Source organism: Clarias gariepinus, chromosome 27, assembly GCF_024256425.1.
Source record: "Clarias gariepinus isolate MV-2021 ecotype Netherlands chromosome 27, CGAR_prim_01v2, whole genome shotgun sequence".
Lineage (NCBI taxonomy): Eukaryota > Metazoa > Chordata > Actinopteri > Siluriformes > Clariidae > Clarias > Clarias gariepinus.
The window spans coordinates 16,265,197-16,291,671 of record NC_071126.1 but is presented as its reverse complement, the minus strand read 5'-3'; the positions used below and the strand labels follow the sequence as shown (position 1 = coordinate 16,291,671).

The window sequence follows — 26,475 nt, the reverse complement described above, 5'->3', positions numbered from 1 at the left end:
TTAATATTTTTAAATAGTTTAACACAAATTCCGCTCAACTATTTCTTCTGCACTGATAAACTTTTACATTTTAGTTCATATATTTGGCTTACGTGAAGGAGGCTTGAAGATGACATAGAATTATAGATTTTAGCAGCAGAAGGAGTTAGATTTAGAATTTCACCATCACATGAAGTCATTGCTAAGCTGTTAAGCATAGTGTGTCTTGAACAGAAGCCAGGCATTGGTTATAGTGTGGGAGGAATTCTGTATGAAGCTGGATCTGGGATTTAACTGGCCAATTAAGACCACATGAGTTTTTGTAGAGATCCCTAGAGAAGCTGATACATAAATGCATGTCATGCGCTTGGAACTCTCACAAAAACAAAAAGCCTACAATTTTTTTTGTTTTTTATTTTTGTACCACCCTTTAGCTTGATGCTATTTTCCAATCCTGAGCCATTCAGAGTACAGTTCCACAATTCTACTGCCATGTTGTTTTGAGTGATGGTGGGGGAAAACATGTGGAGAACATGAATGGAAGCACAAGTATCAAATTAAAAAAAGCAAAACATGAATGTGTATGTTTGGGAGGGTGGTGTTATCTCTATCTCTATAGTGACCTTTGTGGGACTGTGTATAGGACAGTATATAGAATCTTTTAAACCACCAATCTTATTATAAGGAACTCTTTAAACAGAGGCTATGACTCTGGAACAGTAAAACCTTGTGTTTGTTGGTGCTGACCCCTTTGCCAGTGTTTCTGCTAATAGCTGGGAGATGCGGTTTACAGGTCACGCCTCTGACCTAAAAAGGCGAAGCAGAATACTCCTCGTGCTGTGGGATCTAAGAATAAACTCTTCAAACTGCTTCATGGATAAGGTTGCATTTCGGCCCTCCCTCTGTGGCCTATGCTTCCTGAACAGCACCCAAGACCAATGTTAGGTGCAACCTAGGGTTTGGATTAGCTCATTTAGTGGCTTCCATCCATTTTTTTTTTTTTTTTACCGCTTTGGTCTATTCACAAGCTGTTCTGGAAGGTCTGGGCCCAAAGAAGGCTTTTTTTTTTTCTTCCATTAATTAATTGGATCACTTGAAATGACCGGCTTTATCGCCTGAGGCTTTACAAGAGGTCCGGTCCTTGGCAGGAACACCACTATCTTATTGGGACACTTATAGAAGAGACAGTCTTTACTTTCCATTGGAAAACTACTTCTGATTAAACCTCTTAAGATTGGGATTTCACCATACAACTTCAGAGATGGAAGGTACAGTCAATTGTCATGTTTCTCTTGTGCATTAAAGGTATGAGATCATGTTTATCAGCATTATGGAGAGAGCTAGGACAAGTGCTGCCATTTCAACGACTGCTTTTGTGAAGGAATTTCATGATTGAGGGCTGCTAAAAATACTCCATATCACATATCAGATCAGCTGTCTGTTATGCACTTTTGCAACATGCAGCTCATAAAGGATTGTTTCAGATATAGCTAACAATTGAATTACTCTATGGCACAATCTGTCTGAGAGGAAATAAACCTACTTAATTCGGTTTAACCAAATTGTATTTTTCTGTGGATAGGTGATATAGGACAGTAAATGTAATGTGCTTTAAAAATAAATTAATTCATTTTAAGAGACTGCAAAAGGTTTTTTAAGTTCTATGAAAAAAAAAATCCTCTCCGCTTAGGGACAGCTTTGTCAAAATAAGTTTTTTTTTTTTCTTTAAACTTCCCAAAAGCTATTTTCCCTGACTGGTGATGAAGTTATTTTCAAAAGCAATTATTATTATGATGAAAGACTACTAAATGGATTTCAGCCTTGCGTGAAATAGCTTATTGTTGTGGAGACTTAAAACTGAATTTGATATTCTGATTTAACAGTGGAAGCTGTCAGTCAGACGGTTGTAAATAAGCCCTATTTAAAATGTTAGTATTTCAGGGAATAATAATGGTATTATTTCTTTCTTTATGGTGACTTTTTTCCTACAACCGTTCAAGATTAATGTTAGGTAGCACAAGTCTCAACACAAGGACAAGAACTTTGGTTATTTCCTGAACTTAGCGAATCTCAGTACTGGACTTAGTAAGTAGTAAATTCATCACATTTTGGATTAAAATTCAGAAATTTTGACTGAGATAAGCATGTCGTCATTTCAACTAGATATTAGAAATTAGTCGACCTTACAGCTACATTTTCTTGAATTAAATGGTTGATCCTTGTTCATCAGTTAATCACGCAAGAGCGAGTACTGAATATACAGCTGTAGCCATGAGGGTACAAAGGCATCATGACCGTGCTGATATTCAGTACAACAGCACAGCTTCGAGTGTGATATCGCATCAACATCAACAGATTATGATTTCTTTGTTTTTTTAAACCGTTATTTTGCTTCGCCAACAGATATCCTTACGCGACTGGTGGAACTAATGTGGAGCAGGTGAACGACAGCTAGTGTACTAAAAAGGGGTGAACCTATTTTTTTATTTTTACCGGTACTATGTAGCCAAAAAGGTGTACAAAATAAACTATAGAGGTGGTGGACACGCCTGAGAAATGCACAATATTTACTTTATTTCCACTTATTCATCTTTAGAATGTCTGCAGGGGTTAAGTCCCAAATAGCATAAAATGGAAAGCTAGTGCACTATGTAGGATGTACAAAGTACCCTTGATTAAGGGTTAGAGAGGGATTTTATGTTTCAGCAGTATTAGAAGCTACTGTAGCTACCTTTGTAGCTCTGAACAGAACAACACAGATGGTTCAGAGGCAGTGCAGAACAATTTAGAAGCAATTACTAAGGAGATAAAGTGTTAAGATGAAATCACGTTATTAGATATGTTTTCTTGCTGAACGTTTTTGTGACTGGTTATGTATGTGGGTTTTGGCAGGCAGCTGCTTTCCCCTCTTTCCACAACTCACTCACCATACAGCTCTATTTCAGCTTACTGTATGCTACAAACAATAATTTCTGGTAAAGCATGACATTCTAAAATGAAATTCTTTTGAATAGAACATTAAAGAGTTCTCTAGTACCTCATTTTAAGAAACATTTAAACATTGTAGATCCCAATACCACTGAGAGTTTTCCTGTTTGAGCAACTACCCTGCAAAGAACACTTTCATAAACCCCTTTATCAAAATTGTGTTTTATTTGCCAACGTTCTCCCAATCTGTCCAATCATCCTGATACACAAAATATTTCTTCAAGGGTTGTTTGGATATGTATGAGTTCCGCTTGGATTACAGAAGGAGAACATCTTGCACTAGAATCTGGTTTTCATAGCTGGAACGCATTTGTTGTAGCCTCTAAAACTCAGAGCATTTTAGCCATTTTTTGTTTTGCTGATTATTATTTTTTTAATAAACATATATAGGGTTTAGGATTGTGCAGTATAGCGTGACTTTTTTTTAGCAGAACCTGGGAAATATGATGACCTGAATTTTACTATACAAACATGACTGAGCAAAAGCTCATTTTAGGCCAGGGGTAGCTCAGTGGTTAAGGCATTGGACTACGGTACGGAAGATCCCAGGTTCAAACCCCACAACCACCAAGTTGCCACTGTTGGGCCCTTGAGCAAGGCCCTTAACCCTCAGATATATAATGGAATAAAAAAAATGTAAGTCGCTCTGGATAAGAGCGTCTGGCAAATGCCTAAAAGAAAAAAAAGTTAATAGGCAAAGAAATAGCACAAATACACATGATCATATGCTTTTATATTTGTTTTCAGTTGTATTTATGACAAAAAAATAAGAATAATTATAAGATGCTCTTTTTCAGAAGTTTTTTGTTTTTGCGACATCATTCCCACATTACATGTTTTAACAGTAATAATAACTTTTGTTCTAACTGACATACAGTATTTGAAAACACAAATGCACAGTTTGATTCCCTGAAGGCTCGCTGTTAACACACATTGTCAAAACTACCGTATAAACACACACACATATACTGTACAGTGTATATATATATATATATATATATATATATATATATATATATATATATATTATAGTCATTGACATACAGTATGCTGTGTAGGTCTGTGCCGCTTGAGTTTTAAGGGCTATTAACTGGAACAGTGACCTGTTCTGTTTTGTCCATGGTTGCAATTCACTTCAAACTCCACTACACCTCAGGTAACCGAAATTACTGACTCTAGCTTCCAGTACAGCACAACCACTTGACCTGTGGACAGCATTTTTGATCCCACACGCCAGCACCTAATAGTCCCTGGAGGCAATCTGTTGTTTTTTAGCAAAGTGAGCACAGTGGAAGCTCAGCAAAAGACTTTCTTGAGTCAGCAACTGGCGAGTGCTTGTCTAATTCCCTAAAGTGACAACACAGTGTACTGTGAAGGGCTGCGACAGGTGGGCTGAGCTCAACGCACACACTCACTCACACACACACACACACACACATACATAACATTTTAGTTAAAGCAGAGACAGTCTGAAAGGCACGGTAGGCTGACTTTATCTTCTCCTAGACGCAAAAAAAAACAGATGAGCCACATATCACGCCGGAGAAAAACCTACGCAGAATCACAATGGCTCATCTGAGAATCAATCCATGATTCAGACTAAAATTAGATCCTATTGGACCAAATCAATAAGGTGCCCTGTAAAAGGAACTGTGTTTACAAATGTCATGTGTGGAGTGTGTAAGGAATCACTGAGTGGCAATTCAGCCTGCTTTGTGCCTCAGATTTATATCCATTTAAAACTGGCCTTTTGACAGAATAAGCCACGTCAATACATCTTCCGAACCCATATACAAAGGCAGCATGTTTCTTTTCAGTGGCCTTGGAAATCTTTTAACAATAACTGGTGACTGATACTTGAGTGCTGTCCTATATATTTGTTGTTGTTTGTGTATTCTGTCAATCCAAGGCAGTGGATAAAGAGAAAGAACAAATATCCTGTCTCAAAGTATATGTCTTTTAAAAGTCTTACTTGTCACACTGCATGGGAGGATCCCAATTAAAATGGATTTCTTTACCAGACGATGGACCCGCCATTAAATGAAATGGCCGCGTTTTGGTTACATCATCACTATGTGTGAACCCAGATGATGTAGAATATGAGCTTGCTTAAACATAAATGGGATATTTATAGCTAACTGAATATTTTCATGGTTTGATTATGTTTCTCCATTACTGATATGGCTGTTCTGTAAGTTTGGGCTCATCCTGATTCTCATCTTCATCTTTTTCTTCATACTTCTGATAGTAGTTTCAAGAATCGCCTTGCAGCAGTGGTCAAATTTTTGTTTTCATTCTTTCAAGATGTATGATTTTCTGTTATCTCTATCCCCCCAAAATCACATTGTGTAAACCTAGCTTACCCCTTAAGACCTGTGTGCTTTTCTCTCTAGCACGGACCTCTACGACCACCACCACTGTCCTTGAGAGCAAAGGAGGTGAAACGAGTTCTCCAGCCACACGAGTGTCCAAACGCACAATGACGGATGATCTGTACAGCACCTTCAGCTCCCCCGTGGCCTGGATACTGGTCCTGGCCCTCATCATCACCTGGTCTGCAGTCGCCATTATTGTTTTTGACCTTGTAGACACGAAGAGCCTGGAAGGTAGGTGGAGCTCTTCGTTCTTTTCAACTATGTTGGTATAAATGTAGGCCTTGCCGTCCTGACTCTTCTGTGCAAATTCATACAAATGTAGACAATTTTGTTCATACAAGTTTAATTATTACCCAGCCAACAATGGATGTCTTTGTAAACTTATATTGATAACGTTTCATGGAAAATTTAGTGGGGTCTAAAAGCAGAAGTGTAACCTTGACCAATGAAATTGGTCGAGGCTTGTGGTTAGCGTGGAGTTTTACTGTATGTAACTGGACATTTATTCTTGCACTTGCACAGGAAGTTTCCAACATTTCCAGGTAGAACCTTACATAGACCACATAGAGGTTTTTCTAGATGGACAACCCAACAATAGTTAATGTTTTAGGTGTAACCTTTGAGTGTACCTTTGTTAGGTAGAAAATAATTACATCAATCTATGGAATAGCTTTCCAAGTAACTTCATTTGAATCTCCAGTTGATTAGTATTCGTATGAATTTTGCACGAGATCATCCTCTACAGTACATAGAATGGGCGGTGTTGGCATGATTTCTTGGAAAGGTGAGCAGCTTTGAGGAGATTGTTGTGGATTTGTCTCTGAAGATGAATACAGTACACCAATCGGAAGAATGCAAATAGAAGGCAGTAACATCATTACATTTACGCTTGGGGTAAATCTGCTTAGGGAGCTCCGGTAATGTGAGGCTTAGATAGGAATTCTGAGAGAGTATAGAGAATGTGATACAGCCCTGATGGCTGTTTGCTTGCTGGAAGTTTATCCTGGATGCCGCCGCACGTAGACCTTGGGAGTCAGGAGAAAGCTTTATTGGTCCTGATAGCGCTGACAGTGATAAAGACAGATAAAGTGTTGCACTAGCTTGCAACTATCAGCGGCAGCCATGTTCACTTTTAGTCGACAGTAATCAGAGATCGGCACATGCCCTGCGTAAACTCATCTCTCATTTGGGCGTTTTTTTTTTGTTTTTTTTTCTCATCATCTGATTATCTGAGATTAGATTTACATTAAGCAAAATGATGCCAGGTTTATGATGGATGAATATTACCTATGGTTATTAGTTTAGATTAATGATTTCCAGTCACTGATGTCCAGTGATGGCAATTTCGAGCCATTTGTACAGTAAATGGCGGAAATTGTGAAAATTGTTATTGCCTAGATTTAATTTCGTTCCCATATTTCACTCATGTGTCATTCCATTTTTTCAAGAATAAAAAAAAGGTCTAAAGTCTTGCATTAAAAAAAAAAAAATATATATATATATATAAACATATTTTAAATGTTAAGACCTTTTTATATTTGGACCCCATTGATCATTGATCTAGTTGGGACTAACCCACAATTCATTCAATCCCAGTAGCCCAAATGGTGCTACAGGGATACTCCCAAAGAGAATCACTTTCACTCATCCATTTCTAATAAGTTTCCTCCTTTTTCCACCCTGTCCATCCACCATGTGTCATCCTGTTGCCATCCAATAAAAAAGCCTATACATTATACTGTGACGACCCCTGTTTGCCACCTGGTAAAGACTCTCTGCCTGCAGTGAAGTGATATTTGCCTGAGCGTGAATATGTGTGTGTGTGTGTGTGTGTGTGTATCTAGCTTTCTCTCTTTCTCTCTCTGCATAATTCAATTTCTGTGTATATTTGACTTTGTATGTGTGTGTGTCTGCGTGCGTGTGCATGCATGCATACCGAGAGCAACTGTCACCATCATTTCATGCTGTGGTGGATTTGAAGATGCACATTAACTGATAGTCGCCTCACCTTTCATTAGAGCTGCCTTTCCTGCTCTTCCTTTCTACCCCCGTCATTTTTATTCATTGTGAGACCATGCCTTTGAGCAGTGCATCCTGATCACCATCTCCAATGCTTACACTGATTATTACAGTTTTTAATAATCGATACACTATTCGTACTTTGTTTAAAAAAAAAAAGGTTTCTATAATAAACGAAACAAGTATTCCTGCTTTAAGTGCGCATGTGTAATGTACTGTAGTCCACTTGATATTCTATAGTTAATCATTTTATTACATTCAAGTCATCTCTCCTGTCAGTCGGCGCTGTTTTTAGAGCTCATGCATGATGGCATGATGCGCAACACATTAGCATTTTGCACTGCAATAAATAAACGGCATAGTGTCACATGAATGTCCCACCACTCTTTCTGTTTCTTTCTTTCTTTCTTTCTTGTTTTACAACAAGGTTCTGACCATCTTTCTAGCACATTCTCAATGACGCCTTTACAACAACTGCTTCCATACTTACAGTATTATTTACCGATGCAATCATACCAGTGCATACTACACAGTTTGCACAGTTTTATCATTTGACGCAACATGATTTGTTATTGTATTGTAAAAACAAAAATTCCGAATGTTATTGCATAAAAACAAGTTTTACTGTTTAAAGCAATTTAGAAATAGTGTCACAAGCAGGACAATGTTAAATCTTACATTTAATCTCACAATAAACCCATAGCAGTCAACTAATCTGACACATAGTGTCCAAATTTGCTTTTTTATTAACTTTTTTCTTTCCTTCAGTAAATACTCAAAATAACTTCCAAATGCTAAAAATGTGTTTATTTACATATGTACATATGCATTTTAAAATCCATATATCAACCTTAATATTCATTTATCACTTGATGGAAATTTGAGAAGCATAGCCAAATAAAACTCTAAATATCACTGTTGAACCGAGAGCTTTATGGACAGCTGACCTCTGTAAAATCTACATAAACCTATACAGCATGTCTCCTTTATACTGACTAAAATTCAATATGAACGCATTTAATAACTCCTTAAGATAGGGTTAATTTAAAGAAAAAAGAGTCACTCATTAATGCTGCATTGATCTCAATAATTGGTCAAGTTAACGCTTTCAAGCTTTCAAGTCAAATCAGGATTTTTGATTACGCAGAATAACAGAACACAGTTACTAGAGTACAAAAATGACCTTTACATAATCGCCTACCACATTAATGCACTTATCCCAGTGTCTCACAGTGGAACGTTTGCTCAGTATGCCTAGTCCAAGGGTCGGCGACCTTAAACACACAAAGAGCCACTTGGACCCGTTTTTTTTCCCACTTTATGCTAAGTATATAAAAAAACCATAGTGTGTTGCATTTATGTATTCACTGCTACAGAGAAATTAAAATTTTATTTCTGCATGCAAAAAAAAAAAACATTCTCCAAAAACAACTCCAAAAAAAAAGAGAAAAAAAAAGACGCTGGGCTGAAGGTTACTTTCAAATAAAATACTAGATGTCTATTTGAGTCCTCCTCGTATTTATGAAATAAAAAGCCGAACTTAAATCATCCACCTCCAGCAAACTAAAAATGCCGTCTGCTTTTGTGTGTCATCATCCTTTTATCACGTGTACTGGAGCGTGCAAAAAAAGCTCAATAAACCTGTGGGCCGGCGGGTGTCGCACATCGGCGCTTGTGACGCATATTTTGAATGACAAAAAAATTCAACAAGTAATTAAACATGTTACAAGATCACCATAAATTTAGAATTACATGTAAAAAAAATAGAGGACTAAAATGTAATTAAAAATGTCAGTGAAATACTCCAAAGCCGCACGGATCCGCAGCAGAGGGATGAAAGAGCCAAATGAGGTTCCAGGGCTGCAGGTTGCTGAGCCCTGGCCTAGTTTACTTCATAGCTGAAACCCTGGCCTCCCAGGAACTCCTGCAAGGAATTGGGTTGGAGCGAAGTCAGGACCATACAGGGGATGTGGCAATAAGTCCCTGCCGAGTGCCTGTAATTTCTAAAATCAATAATTACACTTCAAAAGCACTGTTGCTCAAAGCTCAAATGTTAAAGAGCTATATTTAATATGCAATCATTCACTCAGCATCTTGGGGAAAAAAAAAATAAAGAAAACAAATCAAATAAATCTTAATGCAGTCTCATATGTTGCAGATCCTCTAGTTCTTGTCAGGAGAAGCGAGACATCATTTTACCCCTCAGTGCACTAGTGAGCACTGATCGAAAAAGTCTAAGTGGTCATCTCAGAAGAAACACACTTATGAGCTGTAATACACTGAACCAGTGGGAAAAAAAGATAAACTTTGATCCATCCAACATAGACTTTGCTTTTTCAGAGGCTTTACTCTGCGGCTATCGATGATCCGTCAAGTACAAATACTGTACTGTACTGTACATGTACTGTACATATAAAATGACTCACAGACATCCGGCATGAAGCATAAACAGGGCAAATTAGAAAAGATGGATAGATGAATGTAAACAAGCGAGAGTTAATTTATGTACATTTTTAAATAAATAAAAAATGAATTTACAAGTAAATAAAAAAGCTACAGTTGTTATTATTGATAATAACATAAAAAAAAAAGTTAAGAAACCGTTCTAAGAACATGCTGTATATAATGTCACTGAGAAATTTATTACTTTGGCACATTCATAACACTTTTTTCCAAGCTATTCCCTGACATAAACCTATATACTGTACACATATGGGTGTTCAAGTCAAACCAGGACTTTTGATTGTGCAAAATAAAAGATTCACAGTTATGAGAATAATAAAAAAAAAAATCCATTATTTCTCTATACAATCACTGCTATAATAATGCACTTATCCCAGTGTACACTAGTGCTTGGACACCAACAAGGTAGAGAGTTTTCTCAGGATGCCGCAGCCACAATTGGACTGCCTGCTTCATGTCTGCAACGCTGGCCTCCCAGGAACTCCTTTAATGGCCCAAACAGGTGAAAATGGCTCGGAGTGAGGTTAAGACTATACAGGGGTTGTTGGTGAATGATTGTGTGTACAGTTCCCACAAACAGATGCATGATTCCACAAGTTGGCATCAATTTTCAAGGATCAGGTGTTCCACTTATTGAATATTCAGGGCAGTGGGCCTTGAGCCACCTTAGCCATGATCGTCATTCATGGCCTTCTGTAAAACGTTTGCACCGTTCAAATGCTTTAATACGGCTGAGAGTCTAATCACCGTACTGTAATTAAAGTCTTCTGTAAATGTCAACTGGTTTTATGACCACATTCACAAGAGGTTTTATCACAAGTCCCAGTTTGACTTGAATGCCCTTTGTATTTTTGCGTAGTTTTGTGAAATATACCACAGGTGATTTTAAAAGCATCTAAAGGGGGTGTTTGTAAAACTATAAAACACCTATGTATGTCTTTTGCGACAACTGACATAAACAACCATAAACATACTGAACATACTTAAATTACTTAAACTAATTATGAAATAATTTAGTAATAAACAAAAGCAGTGTCTATACTGTAGGGAAATATAACATCTACATATTTCCTTTGTGTCAAAAATTAAATAATCCTGCATAAACAAATCTGTTCGTATAGGTCCAAGAAAATGATTACATATCACAATTTGGTGGTGTTCATATTCATAAGGCTTCATAACACAAGCCCTTCATGACAATACAGAAACAAATGTCTGTTGGTATAGGAATAGCATACCATTTAACACCTACTGTAGGAATACCGTCTTATAACACATAGATTCTGTATGACAAATGACTTAAATGCTTATAAACATTCATAAGCATTTATCAAGTTGAAATAAAATCACGTAGCGCCAAATCCTCTGTCAACATACAGTATGGTTGGATTACAGTCTTAAACTCTCTGCATCTCTCTGCAAAATCTCTCTCGTGTTATGCTGCAATAAAGGTTTATAAATGTTAATATGTGCATGTCAATTGTCTTGAAAGGGTTATATAAATATCCTGTAGTTTCATGAACACCACCTACTGTACAGTATAAATATCCATTCATTTTATTAACCTTTAGTTTAATCTGTTAAAATGTTATCTTTTTTTGCCTGGTACTCAGAGTTTTGGTTTAATTTTCATTCATTATGCATCTTAGCACATCGTCATGGTAGCACTGTATCCCATCATCTTAACAACTCCATGAAGTTGAGGACTCCGGCAATCTGAACAAACTCCTTCTATGTGCTTCTCTTAAGATGCAGTTGAAAGGTGTTTTTGTTCTGCTGTTGCATTACCGTGGCCTGAAACGTGTGCCTCAGAGCATCTCAGAGCTCCCACTAGGAGAGCAAATGTCATGCTCGCTGCTATTCTTGCCCAGTATCCCATAACAGTTTAATAACACAGCTCTGATATGAGTATAGGCTATGAAGAAATACGTACAGTATCACAGCTTTCTTTTTAATGTAGTAAGATTAAAAGCTAACCCATCAGGACATGTAAGGTGAATGTTTAATTTTATAAATTTTTCACATAATCTATGACTGGTGGTCGTTCTTTTGGGTACTCCAATTTGGGGTCACCAGAGCAAATCATCCAAACTGCACTGTATTTTGATTTTTGGCATAGTTTTTTTTTTTTTTTTTTTTTTTTTTACCAGAAATGCCCTTTTTGACTCCTCTCTGAAAGGAGGCTCCAGTATCAGAGCTTTGTAACATGTTTTTTTTTTCTAGGATTTTTTCCAAATTTTCTCCCTAATTTAGTCGTATCCAATTCCTCCCAGTCACTAGGGGGCTCCCACATTAAGCTACTACTACCATTCAGTCGGGAGGGCCACAGACTATCACGTGTGCCTCCCATTAGCGCCTCCAATCCCACCCTGTTGAGAGAGCTCAGCCAATTTTGCTCCTTCTAGGCCCTAGGCTGCAAAAGGCTATAGTAACATGGTCTTAAGTTTTCTTTCTAAAAAAATATACTCTGTTAAAAGACAAGTGTTTAGCAAGTGATTGATTAGTAAAAATTGTTCCGTTGGTCTTTCGGCTATTCCCGAACAGGGGTCGCCAAAGCGGACCAACCGATCCACACTCAAGCTTGGCACGTGTTTTATGCCAGGTGCCCTTCCTGACACAACCCTTCCATTATATCCGGGCTTGGGAATGGCACTGCATCCAGTGGTTTGGGTTTTAGCACTAAACAGATTGAATCAAACCTGGGGCTTTCGTATGGTCGGCAAAAAAAACTACTGTACCAATGAGACACCAATGGCTGATTAGGAAAAATAGCAATTGCTAAAAATTCCTAAAACAAACTTCATATTGCATTTTTTTTAAGCCTGCACATACTCACAACTCAAGGTGACCTGTTATACTATTTTACTTACGCAAAATGTAGATAAAAGTAAATAATACTATTCATTAGTAAATGGAAACTACATGCAGTTATGCTAGAGGTGGTATTACATTGAACGTACTGTAGTAGCATTTATTTCACATCTGGCCACATCTCACCAGCCTGTCATTGATTTTTGTCCTATAATAATAATAATAATAATAATAATAATAATACTTCTTAAACATAGTTCCTTACCCACAGACCAATCATGCAATAGTATAGTCACTATGAACAATGGCGCTTTTATGGAGCTGAGTCAAGAACACGCCATTTTATTATCTGTCCTAGTGATTTTTTTTTTATTACTCATTACAGCATTACTTATTGTATTAAAATAAAGCTTTTAAGGGGTATATTTAATTTTCTGCAAAATGAAATATAGATTTAATTATATAAAAGTTACATAATGTAAGTGAAGGGAAACTGCAGCATGTCTGTGTTTGACTGGCAAGAAATATCCTGCTAATCAAATGCAGTTTAATTTCTCAGTGACATTTAAATAAAGGGCACATTAGCAGAAATAAAAACAGAACTAATAATTTCAGAATGTTACATGATACAAATGACAAAATGCCTATTCGAATGGCATCTCAAAGTACAGTATGCATAATGGTCAAATAGCTGTAGAATTAATAACAGGTTTGAAACCAAAGTTAATCTCAACTGCAAACTTCTGGGGAAAAAAAAAACAAAAAGTTGAGGCATAGTATACAGTAGTGTCTCATTATGCATGTGTTGCCAGGTGACACAGTTTAAGAACAGCCTGTCCTACTCAGTCAAATAAATTCCCTCATTACACATCTCCGGCATCCGCACTCTCCCGTCTCATCGCACATACAGTCTGAAGGGTTCACGGCACCGTCTTGGCCCTCCAACTTTCTGTCTTCTCCTCCTCCCGCTCCAGATTGACATCTGTTGTTTACCGGAGCGTTAGCAGCCGAGACCGTGACACGACTCGGCTCAGACAGGGAGAGATGAGTGACGCTGGGGCGCGACAGCTCTGGGAACAATAATGGGTTTTCATGAAGTAGGTTAAGAAGTTAATCAAACAAATGTCAGTGAATTCATCAGCGCCGCATTAGCATTTCTGCTTGGAGAAAATCTCACAATAATGCACTGAATTCTGACTTGGGGATGCGAGTTTATGAAATTGTGCTCCATAAATTCGAGGACACTATCACAAAATAAAAAAAAAGAAAGCAATTTAATTGTCTATTGGGAACTATGAAAAGGAATTCAGTGAGAGGTGAAATTATTCGATTTAATTGTCTGTTGAAAACGTATTACAGACCAATACGGGGACTAAATTCGCATCCGGTTGCTTGATAAAGTTGAACTAATGTGCTTAAAGGTGCATGTCAATTTACAGTACATTAATTAATCAAGCAACCGACTTTGCACATCTATTTAAAATAAATAAACTGACCATGATGTGTCAAGAAACCATAAAATTAAACCTGACCTCTGTGTAATCGTGAAGGAACACTAATATATCTTATTAAAAAAGTATTTTGTGCTTCAAGTAACACAAGTATGACAATTTCCTCGCTACTTACTTGTAATGCCACAATCTATTGCATTCAGTCCCAGAGTGCTGATCTAAAAGCGCAGAAATTTTCGCCACATCTACATGAAAATCTACACAAATTGCTTCTTAATTAGTATAAAAAAAAAGGAACGTGGGTAAACTGATTTCTTCATTTTTTCCCATAAAATGGTATAATTGTTTTATTACTGTATATAAAGGATAGTGTTATAAAGAATGAGTGGATGTAATAGTACAGATTTATATTCATATTTAAAATCTGTGCAAAAACACACCTTGTGAGTAGTTTGATTGCAGTTAAGTGAAGGACCTGTGTTATATGAAATAGTTCAAGATGGTTTCAAAGCCAAAAAGTATTTGACCTATTTGATGGCTGTTGGATAAAAACTATTTCTCAGTCTAGACATCTTTCGCACTTTTCGCACTTCTGTACCTCTACATATCCTTATTATTACTCATACTGACATTTTTTTTTAATTATATTTTTTATTGTAATGTGCCTTTATTTATTTATTTATTTATTTTCCAAGCTTTTAATCCTCAATGGCGTATCTGTATTTGATATTTAATCTGAAATTTAATAATTTATAATATTACGTAAGGATATAAATACAAAATGATTTATATTATACTGTATAGTTAAAACAGCTGTTATACTGTACTGTAGGTACTGTATATACTTAGAATATGATGCGTTTACCTTAAAGCACTCCAGTGATGCCTTTAAATATTTATAATAGTTTATGATTCATTATAAATATTTCAGTTTCTTTCTGATTTTGCACAGGCCATTGCCATGTGAGGTTGTGCAGTACATGACACAGCTTTATAATGAATGGTGAAAAATTATGATCATAAATTAAACAGGAAGTATTTCGAGCCTATTCTTAAAGTTTTATGAGGCATTATAATAGCTGATAAGGAATTATTACCAATTACAACTCACAAAGAATAATAAAATATAGGTATAATAACATGAATTCTGGCTTCATAGAAATTATTAAAGATATTTGTTCCCCATTAAGGTTCAAATTGTCCGTCAGACAAAAAAGGGTCCTAAAACATCTTCAAACTAAAAAAACAAAAAAACTAAACGATATATATAAATATGTAAATTAAACAAAACAGACTCTTTTTTTTTACATGCAAACACCACACTGCATTTGCCTCCATGTCTCTCTTTGCTGTGTCCACTGCATTTCTCAGTGCATCACTTGTGCATGCGATTCTTTCCCCACATGTATGCTGTTACACGCCTGCCCCGTTTCACTCTGCATGCTCTCTGCACCTGTGTGTCAGTGTACGTGCTGCTCTGCCACTCCTCTGCTTTGTGTCTCGTCTGAACAGGACCTCAGGCGGCGCGTGCCAGGAAAGCCTTCAAGGAGGCAGGCGGCCTTAGAGGCAAGCCATCTTACACATTTACGCTTTAAACTAACTAAGTAAAACTGTATACTACGCATAGAAATTATATTAATTAAACCATAACCTAATAATTGAATAATTGATTTTTTTTTTTTTTTTTACCAACTAATATCTTAATTAAATAAATAGATCGCAGGCATGTCATACTTATTTTTGGGGAACAATTGGTATTTTTTAAACTAACAAAGTATTAACAGGTTTTGGGCAGGGCTGGCAGAAATTGGACTGAACTTTAAAGTACCAACATACCCTGAGGCCCTGGTTTGCTAAGATCTTAAATAACATGCACTAATCTGAGTGTGAAGTGAGACAATGAGATAAATAACAGAGAGAGAAAGAGCGAGAGATCATTTTGTGTATCAATTAGCAAAGATAATGTAAACATATTTTACAGTTTAACCGTCTAAAGTTTTTCCATGTGCTATTTGTATTCTTGATAACTCTGGTGAGTTTAGAGCTCTATATAAGTCCTGAAAAAGCAAAGATAAAAAAAATCAGCATGTGTCCAAAAAAAAAATATGAAAAAACTCTGAAAGGCAGCACAACCTTTAACAAATGTAATATACTGTAAATATAATATGCTACAGTAAATGACAACCTTTTAAACTGTTATATAGTTGATATGAATATTTTGTTATCGTTTTATGGTAATTATAGTACGTAAGGGATGACTGTCATGAAGTTTTTAATTATTATAACCTAGTGAATAATGTAACTGTAATATGATTTTATCTTTATTTCTATGGATTAGACAGTCACAAAACAAATTTAGCACATGCCTATCAGAAAAATTTTATACATCTTCTTAGATTTGGTAATTAGCGTGTAAATCTTCGTTTTATGTTTAGTAAATCATATTTTAGGTGGAAAATAAATCTATCTATTTTAACTCCATCATGTTTTTTTAAAACATTTATACAGTAATCAATTCCCCAATTTTGCTCACTTTTAATAAACAGTATTTAGATATTTTTGTTTTTTAGGCCTGGGTTTGTTCAGTAAATCAGAGCCCAGGCTGCAAGTTTTATCTACTGCATATTGTACCTACAGTTTGTAAGACTTTCCCCACAGTGGTAGTAGACCACCAAACGATCACCGCTCAACAGTTATGCAGTTATATTTTACAAGAGATCATTCTCAGCACAGCAAAGCTGTGTTACTGGGAATTAAAACACCGTAGTCACCGCTGCGCTAAGAATGCACCATAATATTAACTAAATAATATATGGAGCCACTTTCCACTGATACAAGTGGTAGCTAATACATTCTACATTGCAACATATCAACAGATCAGTACTGTACCTGGTGAAATAGCAACAATCAGAACGTACATTATAGGTTTTAATGAACTGGCAATTAAATGTATATAAAGCAGCCTTTTAAACAAAACATTTACACGCTAATTGTTCTAATATGTTAGTTTTAGAATTGGTTAAAGCATGTAAAATGTTACTATTAGTTTTTCTTAAAATAGTTAGCATAGTTTGTAACATATTACTAATTACAGTAGTTTACTGCACTGCAAGTCAAGTCACTCCAGTCAATTAGGCTTTTATTGTCATTTCAACCATATACAGTTTAGTACACGATGAAATGAAAACTAAACGAAACAGTCCACCAGGACCAAGGTGCTACATACAACATAAATTTACAACATAAATTAACAAAAAACTAACTAGCTAACTAACTAAAAACCAATTAGTTGACTAGCTGAGACAAAACAGATTAACATTATAAATTAACAGAAACTATCTAAATTCTATACAGAAAAAGGACAACATACAGTAAAGTGCACCTGCAAATGTGCAAACAACAAAGAGTGACAACACCACAGTACAGTATATGGTCTTCAATGTAACAACACAGCTATGTTTTTTTTTTTTATTACACCACTTTTCATCACACACATTACGCGAAATATAGTGAATATCTAAAACTAAATTTAGACTTGGCCAATTCCCCCACTCACTAGCCAGTTCTGCCCTGTCACACAACAGCTAGACTAACATGTGCTTCCTCTGAGACACATGAAGCCAACCAATCTGTTTCAAGCTGCGTTGTGTGGCGGCATAACACACTAAGATGGATCCGCTATCTTTCGCATGCATGAACTCACAGATGCCTACGTTTGGGTAATGCGAATGACAGGGGACGTCACATCCATTAAAATTCTAGAGTACTAACCTTTCCGTTAAAACACAACCGCCCCTAATGAAAATGCTCACTAACTTAATATGGAGTGAGTTTGGATTGTGTTGCATGCTTTGTCGTCTCTGCATGAAGACTTTTTTTTTTCCCCACTTGGTTGTGTATTTTATCATCGTAATTGGATATGTGTTTCATATCTTTTAACGAAGCACTGCAGGCAGAGAGTCTTTAGTGAGTAATCCTCTGAGGAGAGTGACATGACCATGGATGGATACAGAAAAAGGACGAACCCAAAAGCCCGCCACATACTACAGCCATTATTTACACAATTAAAACATTGTTATGTTCTTGTTTCTCTTTCTCTAGTCTCTTGTTTTTCTGTATGGTTCTGCTGAGTCTTTAACAAGATGTTGACCTTGTTATTATGAACAGATGTGTATGAACAGAGAGAATATGTGAGAACATTATGGAATTTTTAATCATTAGAATGATTCATATGTTTTCTGTGTGTTGCTGTGAGATGTTGTAATAATTGGTGTTTGTGGAGAAAATTGATGTATGAATTACAGTATGTTCTATTTACATTCTTATGTACAGTAAGATCCAAAACATGGAGTCCATGGGCCTGTTCTCTTTATGAAATAAAAAAAAAGCACACAAAAATACACCTTTGCTTGTTTATATGAAAGTTTTACCCAACCAATTAATCTCAATCTCAATTTCTCAACCAACTAATTTATTTTGGTCTATTTGAGTCTATTTGAACCTGGGTAAAAATAAATAAATAAATAAAAATTATATATAATATATATATTAGCCACAAAGTATAGCAAATTAAGAACTCTTAACACTGGTTAAATTTGATTAGCCAAGCCCAAAAGGTCATTAAGCCTCACCCTTTTTAACTTGACACACTGATTAATATACTGTTATAAAGCAGCAAAGCAAAAACTCTGAGGTGCAACCACTAAAGTCACAAACCTGTCTTTCAGAACTAAAATTCAGTTGGCAGGTTCATTAGCAAACTAGACAAAGTACTACTTTCTCTAATTCAGTAGCAAAAAACACTGTCAGGCTAGTTAATGTGTAATAGTAATAATAAAAAAATGCTTAACTTAAAAAAATGGATTATTTTGTATAATCCAGGGGCTAAAATTAGTAGTAAGATATCTATCCACCCTTACTTAAAATTTGTAATGCCGCAAGAAACTTCACTAGCGAGCAAGCTAACATTGGATTGTGCAATAACAAGATGAATTTCAGTATTATCAGTAATGATCAGATACAACAGAACCTCATCATATACTGTAAATGCCCCGCTTGATGAATTTTCACCTTAAGAATTGAAATTCTGCAAGCAATTTGCCTCAGCATACGAAGCTTCAAAACTTGTTTGAGTCAGTGGACAGCTAAGTGATGCAAGGTTATATTTTGTGCAAAATTAAGTAAAGACATAGCACCATGTTACAGTAGCCTGTTAACAAGGATGGCGGCAAGAAGAAAACTGAGCCACATTCAATTTAGTTTTACAAACTAAATTGTGCTAAGAAAAAACATAAATTAAGATTAATTGAGGTTTAATGTCTATTTGTTTCATGTTTTACTTCATTTACATGTCTTTTCTAAATGTTTTGATTGTTTTTATATGCAAAAAAATATGACAATAGTGTTGGACATTGGTAATATTGGTAATATTTTTGGGTGGCTGGAACGGAATATTTGCATCTACATTACTTCGTATAGGGAAATGCGTTTCACAATACAAATTTTAGCCTTAAGAACTCCAGAACAGATAAATATTGTCGTATACTGTTGTCCCACTGTATTAGATTGTTTATATACAGTATAATCCAGTAACTAATTTCAGTAGCATGGTAGCTAGCTATCGCTAGATTATTAGCTATGGGGAACGTAGTAACTAAATTGAGTAGCATGAAAGCTAACAAGAATAGTTTAAAATAATATGAACAGACATACTAGTGTAGATCAGGGTTAAAAACAACCTACTTAAGCATGTGTTATTATAGCTACGTTAAATTATGCAGTAGCTAGGACAAGTAGCAAGCTAGCCAACACTTGGCTAAGTTATCTAATTATAAATGATCTAAACTGGCAAACAAACTAGCTTGCTTTGCTAGCTATGTTATTTATTGTATTTCTAAAACTTAATTTGGTACAAATATACAGTATATTTTTATTTCTACCCAGGTACAAATGGGATCTGTCTTTAAGTTCTGTACATGATTAGCAATGGACTCTGTAGACAAGTGGACGTTTGGAGCTTAGTGTACAAATAGCATGTGTATTTTAAGCACCTCTGATGTCAGCCTGTTACACAATGCACTCAGGAGGTATTCAGCACATGAGCAGAGAACCTGTGAAGGCAGTGCACGAAGTCATGGACGAATCCAGCAACTGGATGAACACAGTCTTGACCTTTGTGACTAATTTGGTAACGCCGGAGGAGGAGGAGGAAGAAGGTATATTTCATATAGAGGTGCACGCCATTTCCCAATAACAGAGTTAACAAACTGATGCAAGCATAACGCCTTAAACCACTGGCAGAGATTTGATTTGATGGGTCTTGTGTTATAATAAGCTTTACTAAGAATCGGTTGCACTGGTGGTCACTGTGTTTTGCTGCTGGGGGAAATGTCACATGTCTGGAGGAATGACAGTCACACAGAGATTAGAGAACTCTGCTATCATATCCAAACAGCAGGCCCGGGAAGAACACACTCAGGGAGGAACCATCAGATAGCCGACATGCTGAAATCAGATCAGACTTCGCCTCTCTGTGCAGCCGCTGGCTAAATCTGTCTCTGGTTTATCAGGCTGGCAGAAGTCACATGACTGCCCAAAATTACTTCTATTATTTATTTATTTTTTATATCATGCCAAACTTAGTGGATCACTCAATATAAGTGTTCAAGGGAACATTATAGCTACAACAGAATGTACAAGTCATCACAAACACATTTTATTATTGGCTGTTTTATATTTTTAACAGTCACAGCACTACCACGTGGACACACATGACACACCACACAGGAGAGGCTTGACACACTAACACCGTGTGTGGTGTCTTATTGGTGAGATTATTAATAAGCAATGGGATTTTTTTCAGCTTTTTCTATCAGTGAAGACAATTGAAAGAAAAAAAAAAGGATGAGGCTTTGTAAAGTACCTGCGAATGTGAAACCTTATGCTGTGCACAACGTTTGTTATGGGCCTGCATAATGAAAAATAAAAATAGATATGCTTTGCTCTCAGTTGGTTTGAAGATGTTTCTTTCTAATAACACTCTAATGCAAAATGCACACTAAACACTATGCAGACGACTAATACCATGTTAAAACCAGAGAAAACACTTTTAGCTTTACAAAATTGAGCTCTACAGGACATCAGTGGACAACTGCACTGACAACAAGGTCATTTATGCAATTATTATACCAGTATTAAAAAAAAACTGAGTATGAGGTCTAAAGTTTAAAATCTGAGTCTGCAGTATTTCAAATGTGAATACAAACATCTTTAATTATAATTGCATAATTAAGGGGGAAAAAGAGAAATTATTAGTATTGGTCTAACTGTAAAATGATTGGGCAAATATAAAAAAAGAATAATTAAAAATAACAGAATTATGCATATTACTATAGATACTCTCGGTGCAACATAAGACCTTATGCTTGTTATAATTGCCTGCAGTAAGAAATAACAAAGAAAAAATCCCCGGATGATCATCCCTACTATTATATGTTATTTATATAGATTACAGATGAACATAATATCAAGTTTGTACTAATAATACTTATAAACTGTGCCTGTGTAAATATTGGGATAATAACACACATAGACCATGCAAAAGTCCTGAGACAGCCCTCTTTTGTTTATATTAAATTAAATTACATTAAATTATATAGAATTAAAAAAATGGGAACAAATTACGTATTGCAACAAGCTGCAAAGTGCAAAGTTAAAAATTGGTTGTTTACTGTATGTACGTAATAACCTCAGCAGCAACCTCATTTCCCCTCTCATCCGTTTTAACCACTCAGCATTCAGTGGTATACTTCACCAGTATACTAATCACCGGCCTGATCTTCTGTCACCATTTCATCTAAAGTTAAATGTTTTTTTTTTTAATACTTAAAAAAACATTCCTCTGAAACTAGTAAGATACAGGGACTGGGCTGAAAATAAGAGCCACAAAAGCCCTTCAGGAAGCCTGGATAACTGTTTCTCAAGACAACATTAAAAATACAAGAAGGTCAGGTTCTTTGGAAGCAAAACATAAAAACATGAGGTATGGCTCAAGACTTTTTAAGAGTACTATAAATACACAGACACAAGTCCACTGGTTTGCTCTGACTGTAAAGATTAATGATCATTACATAAAAAACATACGCATAACCTTTCTAAGAGCCAACGTTTTCTACGCGACTGGAAGCACTAATAATAATAATAACAATATTAATAATAACGCAAAATGCATAATGACATTATACACTAGTGTCTACTTTGTACTATATAAATAATTTATCCCTTAAGTTTTAAATATCGTATGCCCAAAGCTCAAATGAGCTGTAATAACTGAGTCATATCTGGTAGCTATTAAAATATTAGACAATTTATAAGCCACTTTTACAGTAAGTGTACTACCATTTTTTTATTAAATCTTTTTTACTAAAGACTAAAAGATTTTTCATGAATATAGACCTTAACATGTTATAAAGCATGAACATTAATGAAAAAAAAATAAAAAAATAACTGATAATAATAATGATAATAATAATAATAATCACAACAACAATAATAATAATAATAATAATAATAATAATAATAATACAGTATGTACGTAGCCCATACAAATATGTAGTGTGGAAACAATGAATAAATAAATACTGTACATAAAAAGTATAAAATACTAAGAATAGACCTAAATAAATAAATAAATAAATAAATAAATAAAAGGAATAAGGATAATGAGAAATACATAGTAAATCTATGCCACAGACATAATTAAAATTCTTTGGTGTGAATTCTGCGAGTCTCTGGATAGGTATTGAGCTGATAAACACCATTTCTCCAAATGATATTCCCTTTTGATCATAATGGTAAAGAGCACTGTCTCTGAAATCACACATCACTCCAAAATCTTCCATACTGTAGATGTTCAGTTGGATTGGGATCTGGTGAGTGTGAAATCTATAGTACAATATTTATATTGTTTTTAAAGGGCAACCAATGCCAGTAAAAGTATAGCAATCCATCAACACCCAACATAACAGTATGTTCATACAGTACAGTATCATCTGTATGTACTGTAGGTCTAAATAAGTTACTAAAACAGGGTAGTTTGGAAAACATTGCCCATAGATCATACACCTGATAAATTAAAATAGATGAATACAATAAAGACAAAAACCAACAACATAAGAAAGGAAAAAAAGGTATTTAGGGGTCTATATTTGTCGTATGGATAACATACTGTAAATCTCAATCAATGGATCCCATTTACTTCAAAATAATTTCCACAACTCCATCATCCTCTACTTATCATTCTATAGTCATGAACAAAATTTAAGTAATGTTCTGGCTGATGGTTAGAACATTTACCCCAAGATCACATTATTTTAGTGATAATGATAATGGAGGACCCCTTAAAACAACCTCTAAACAAACACTTCCCCCACACACACACACATACACTTAACCATCCTCACTAACAACCCTACACCCGCCACCCCAGAACAAACCAACGTCCGCCAAGCCAACACTCTCAGCACCTCTTCACCCACCACCCAACCTCCAACACCCACAAAGAACCCCCTACTTTCAGTACACCCCACACCCACTAGCACACAATACAACAAACAAACAACCAAACAAACAGAAAAAACAAACAAACAAATAAATAAGCAAACGAACAAACAAATAAATAAAATGTAAAAATGTAAATAGGGTTTTACAATAATTTTTTTAATTATATATTCATGAGAAATCTTGATTGCTGCTCGCAGAAGGCAGTGTCCCTTTATGATTGCATTACCAGCTTTTCTGTCCCATCTCTTTAAGCCTGAATTTTTTTACAGAGACATAAAACTCCCATATATTTGAAATTGCTATTCTCAGTTCAGATATTTAATCCTATGTTGGTGTTTTGTGTGTACATACACCATACATACACAGCAGTGTGTTTATTTCACTTCCCGACCTTGATTTGAAATATGAAGTGTCTGGTTTCAAGGTCTGGCAATATATCAAGTCTTTTAGTGGAGCATCTAAAGCATGTGGGGTCTGGGAAGTGTTTTAGATGTAGGGAAAGGAAATAAACTAGGCTTTAATCTCAGACGTTACTGCAAGACGTGTAAAGTTCTGAATAGATTTCAAAAAACTGTATAATATAGAGGATTTTTTAAACCTTGGCCGTAGCATTAATTACAAGTCATATACAGTAGTTAAAGTGAGCATTAGTAAAAGGGATAGTTTATGTAACTTTAATGTAACATAAGAATATGACAACTGAATTATTTATCTCAGCAGGTTCATTCATACATCAGATGCTCACTTGCTTTTATCAACCTCAATACATTAGTGTGAATGTACAGTATTGTTCAAAAGTATTGGGTCAATAACAGACAAATACAACCTCAGGTGAACCATATATACATTTTCCACAATGTCATTATTTACTGTATTTAACAAAAATTAAGGCAAAAAAAAGTGGGCACCCACATACAGTACACACACACCCCTGGATTTAAGAGGGTAAGTTGCAGCCAGATGCTGCTGATCAACAGCTCTTGATTAATTGATCATCAGCAGATGTGCTACCACTATAATACAGTAGGCGGTTTGCTGTTCTGGAGCATTCAGGTGTGTGTTAACACAATGCCAAGAGGGAAGGAAATAAGCAGTGGTCTTGGAGAAGTAACATTTTTAAAATTTATAAATTCGTTTTGGGGAAAAAAAGATTATTACCATGTGAAAAGTATTTAAGTTTTAAATCTTCCCAGGAGTGGACGGCCCAGCACACTCCCCTTAAGGTCAGACTGTGCAATGATCAGAGAAATACAAAAAAAAAAACAAGAGTTATGTGTCAGAGTCTAGAGCCTCACTGAACATGTTAAATGTTAATAAAGTCCTGACAGCACAATTAGAAGACGACTGAACAAGTACAGTCTGCTTAAAAGGGTTACCATTTACATTTAGGCATTTGGCAGACGCTCTTACCCAGGGCGACTTACATTTTTATCTCATTACACATCTGAGCAGTTGAGGGTTAAGGGCCTTGCTCAAGGGCCCAACAGTTGCAACTTGGTGGTTGTGGGGTTTGAACCTGGGATCTTCCGAACCGTAGTCCAATGCCTTAACCACTGAGCTACCCCTGGCCCCTAGGTTACCAGATGAGCACAACACAGAAGCACAACTTAGGTTTGTTAAACTACATCTGACCAAACCATAGGACTTCCGGGACAGTGTTCGCGGATGTTCAATGTTCTGAGACAAAAGACAAATGAGACCAAGGTGGAGATGTTTGACCTTAATGCCCAATGCAGTGTTTGGGGAAAACCAAATGATTCAGGCTTGTTTGCAGCCACTAGACCTGGGCAACTTTGAGTCACTGATTTAACCATGAACTCCTCTGTATATCAGAGATTACTAAAAGGAAATGTCAAGCCATCTCTCCAACAGCTGAAGCTTGGTCAAAATTAGGTCATGCACCAGGACAATGATTCAAAGCACAGCAGTAAATCTATATCATAAACTTATACAGGAAGGAATAAATATACAGTATACATGAAACTATTACTTCAAGTTATTGCTGCTAAAGATGGATTTTCAAGCTATTGAATCATGGGGTTACTTAGTATTGCTCACATGATTATTATTTTTTTTTTTACTTTTTGACTTCATTTTTGTTAAATAAATAATTGCATGATGAAAGAGGTCATATGTTGTTATTCATCAGAGGTCGCATTTGCCTTATACTAAGACCGGCTATGATCAGATGATTTTTTTATTATGATATTACACACAAAAAAAACCCCACAGAATCAAAAAAGGGGGTAATAACTTTCGAACACTACTGTACATAACTTTACCCTTGAAATGTGCGTTAATGGAAGTGACATGTCTTATAAATAGTGAAATAAAACTAATTTAAAGCATAAAAGACTGTCATACCTGTCTTTATCTTATCATGGAAATGTTAAGATGATCTTAGAAGCTTTGATAAGAAAGCCACATCTCTGTTGTTGCACAGTCACGGATGTTATTATTCAAACCTTGACTATACTGTAATGTTTCACAAAAGGTTTTTTAGGTACAGTGTAGAATAAAATGCTCTTTTTTTTAGCCTCATTTGGCAAGACATGACACAAATCCATTATCATCATTATGTGACATTTCAAATGCCAAAATGATCTGGTGTACATACAGTCAGTCGTCATGATGTTCTCATGTAAACCGGAAAAACTCAAGTCTTAGCCAAATTTGTCATCTAAAATTGGCAGCTTCTCTCAGGTCTTATGTCAACTTGACATCAAAATGAAGGAAAGCCTGCAAGTGTTGCAGAAGTGTTAGTGTTGCAAACAAGGTAGAAAAAAGTCTCCATGCTAGAAAAAAGTAATAATAATAAAATAAAAATA

At 35.7% G+C, this 26,475-nt stretch overlaps 1 protein-coding gene across 2 annotated transcripts in view; it reads left to right on the top strand.

Moving 5' to 3' along the window:
- Positions 1-862: 862 nt before the first annotated feature.
- trdn (triadin) overlaps positions 863-26,475 on the top strand; it is a 65,502-nt gene continuing 39,889 nt past the window's right edge. For both annotated transcript variants that reach the window (XM_053488499.1, XM_053488498.1), the window contains exons 1-3: positions 863-1,247; positions 5,361-5,573; positions 20,170-20,301. In XM_053488499.1, the coding sequence (XP_053344474.1) occupies positions 1,241-1,247; positions 5,361-5,573; positions 20,170-20,301 (352 nt within the window). In that variant the 5' untranslated portion in view covers positions 863-1,240. The remainder of the gene's footprint in view (positions 1,248-5,360; positions 5,574-20,169; positions 20,302-26,475) is intronic.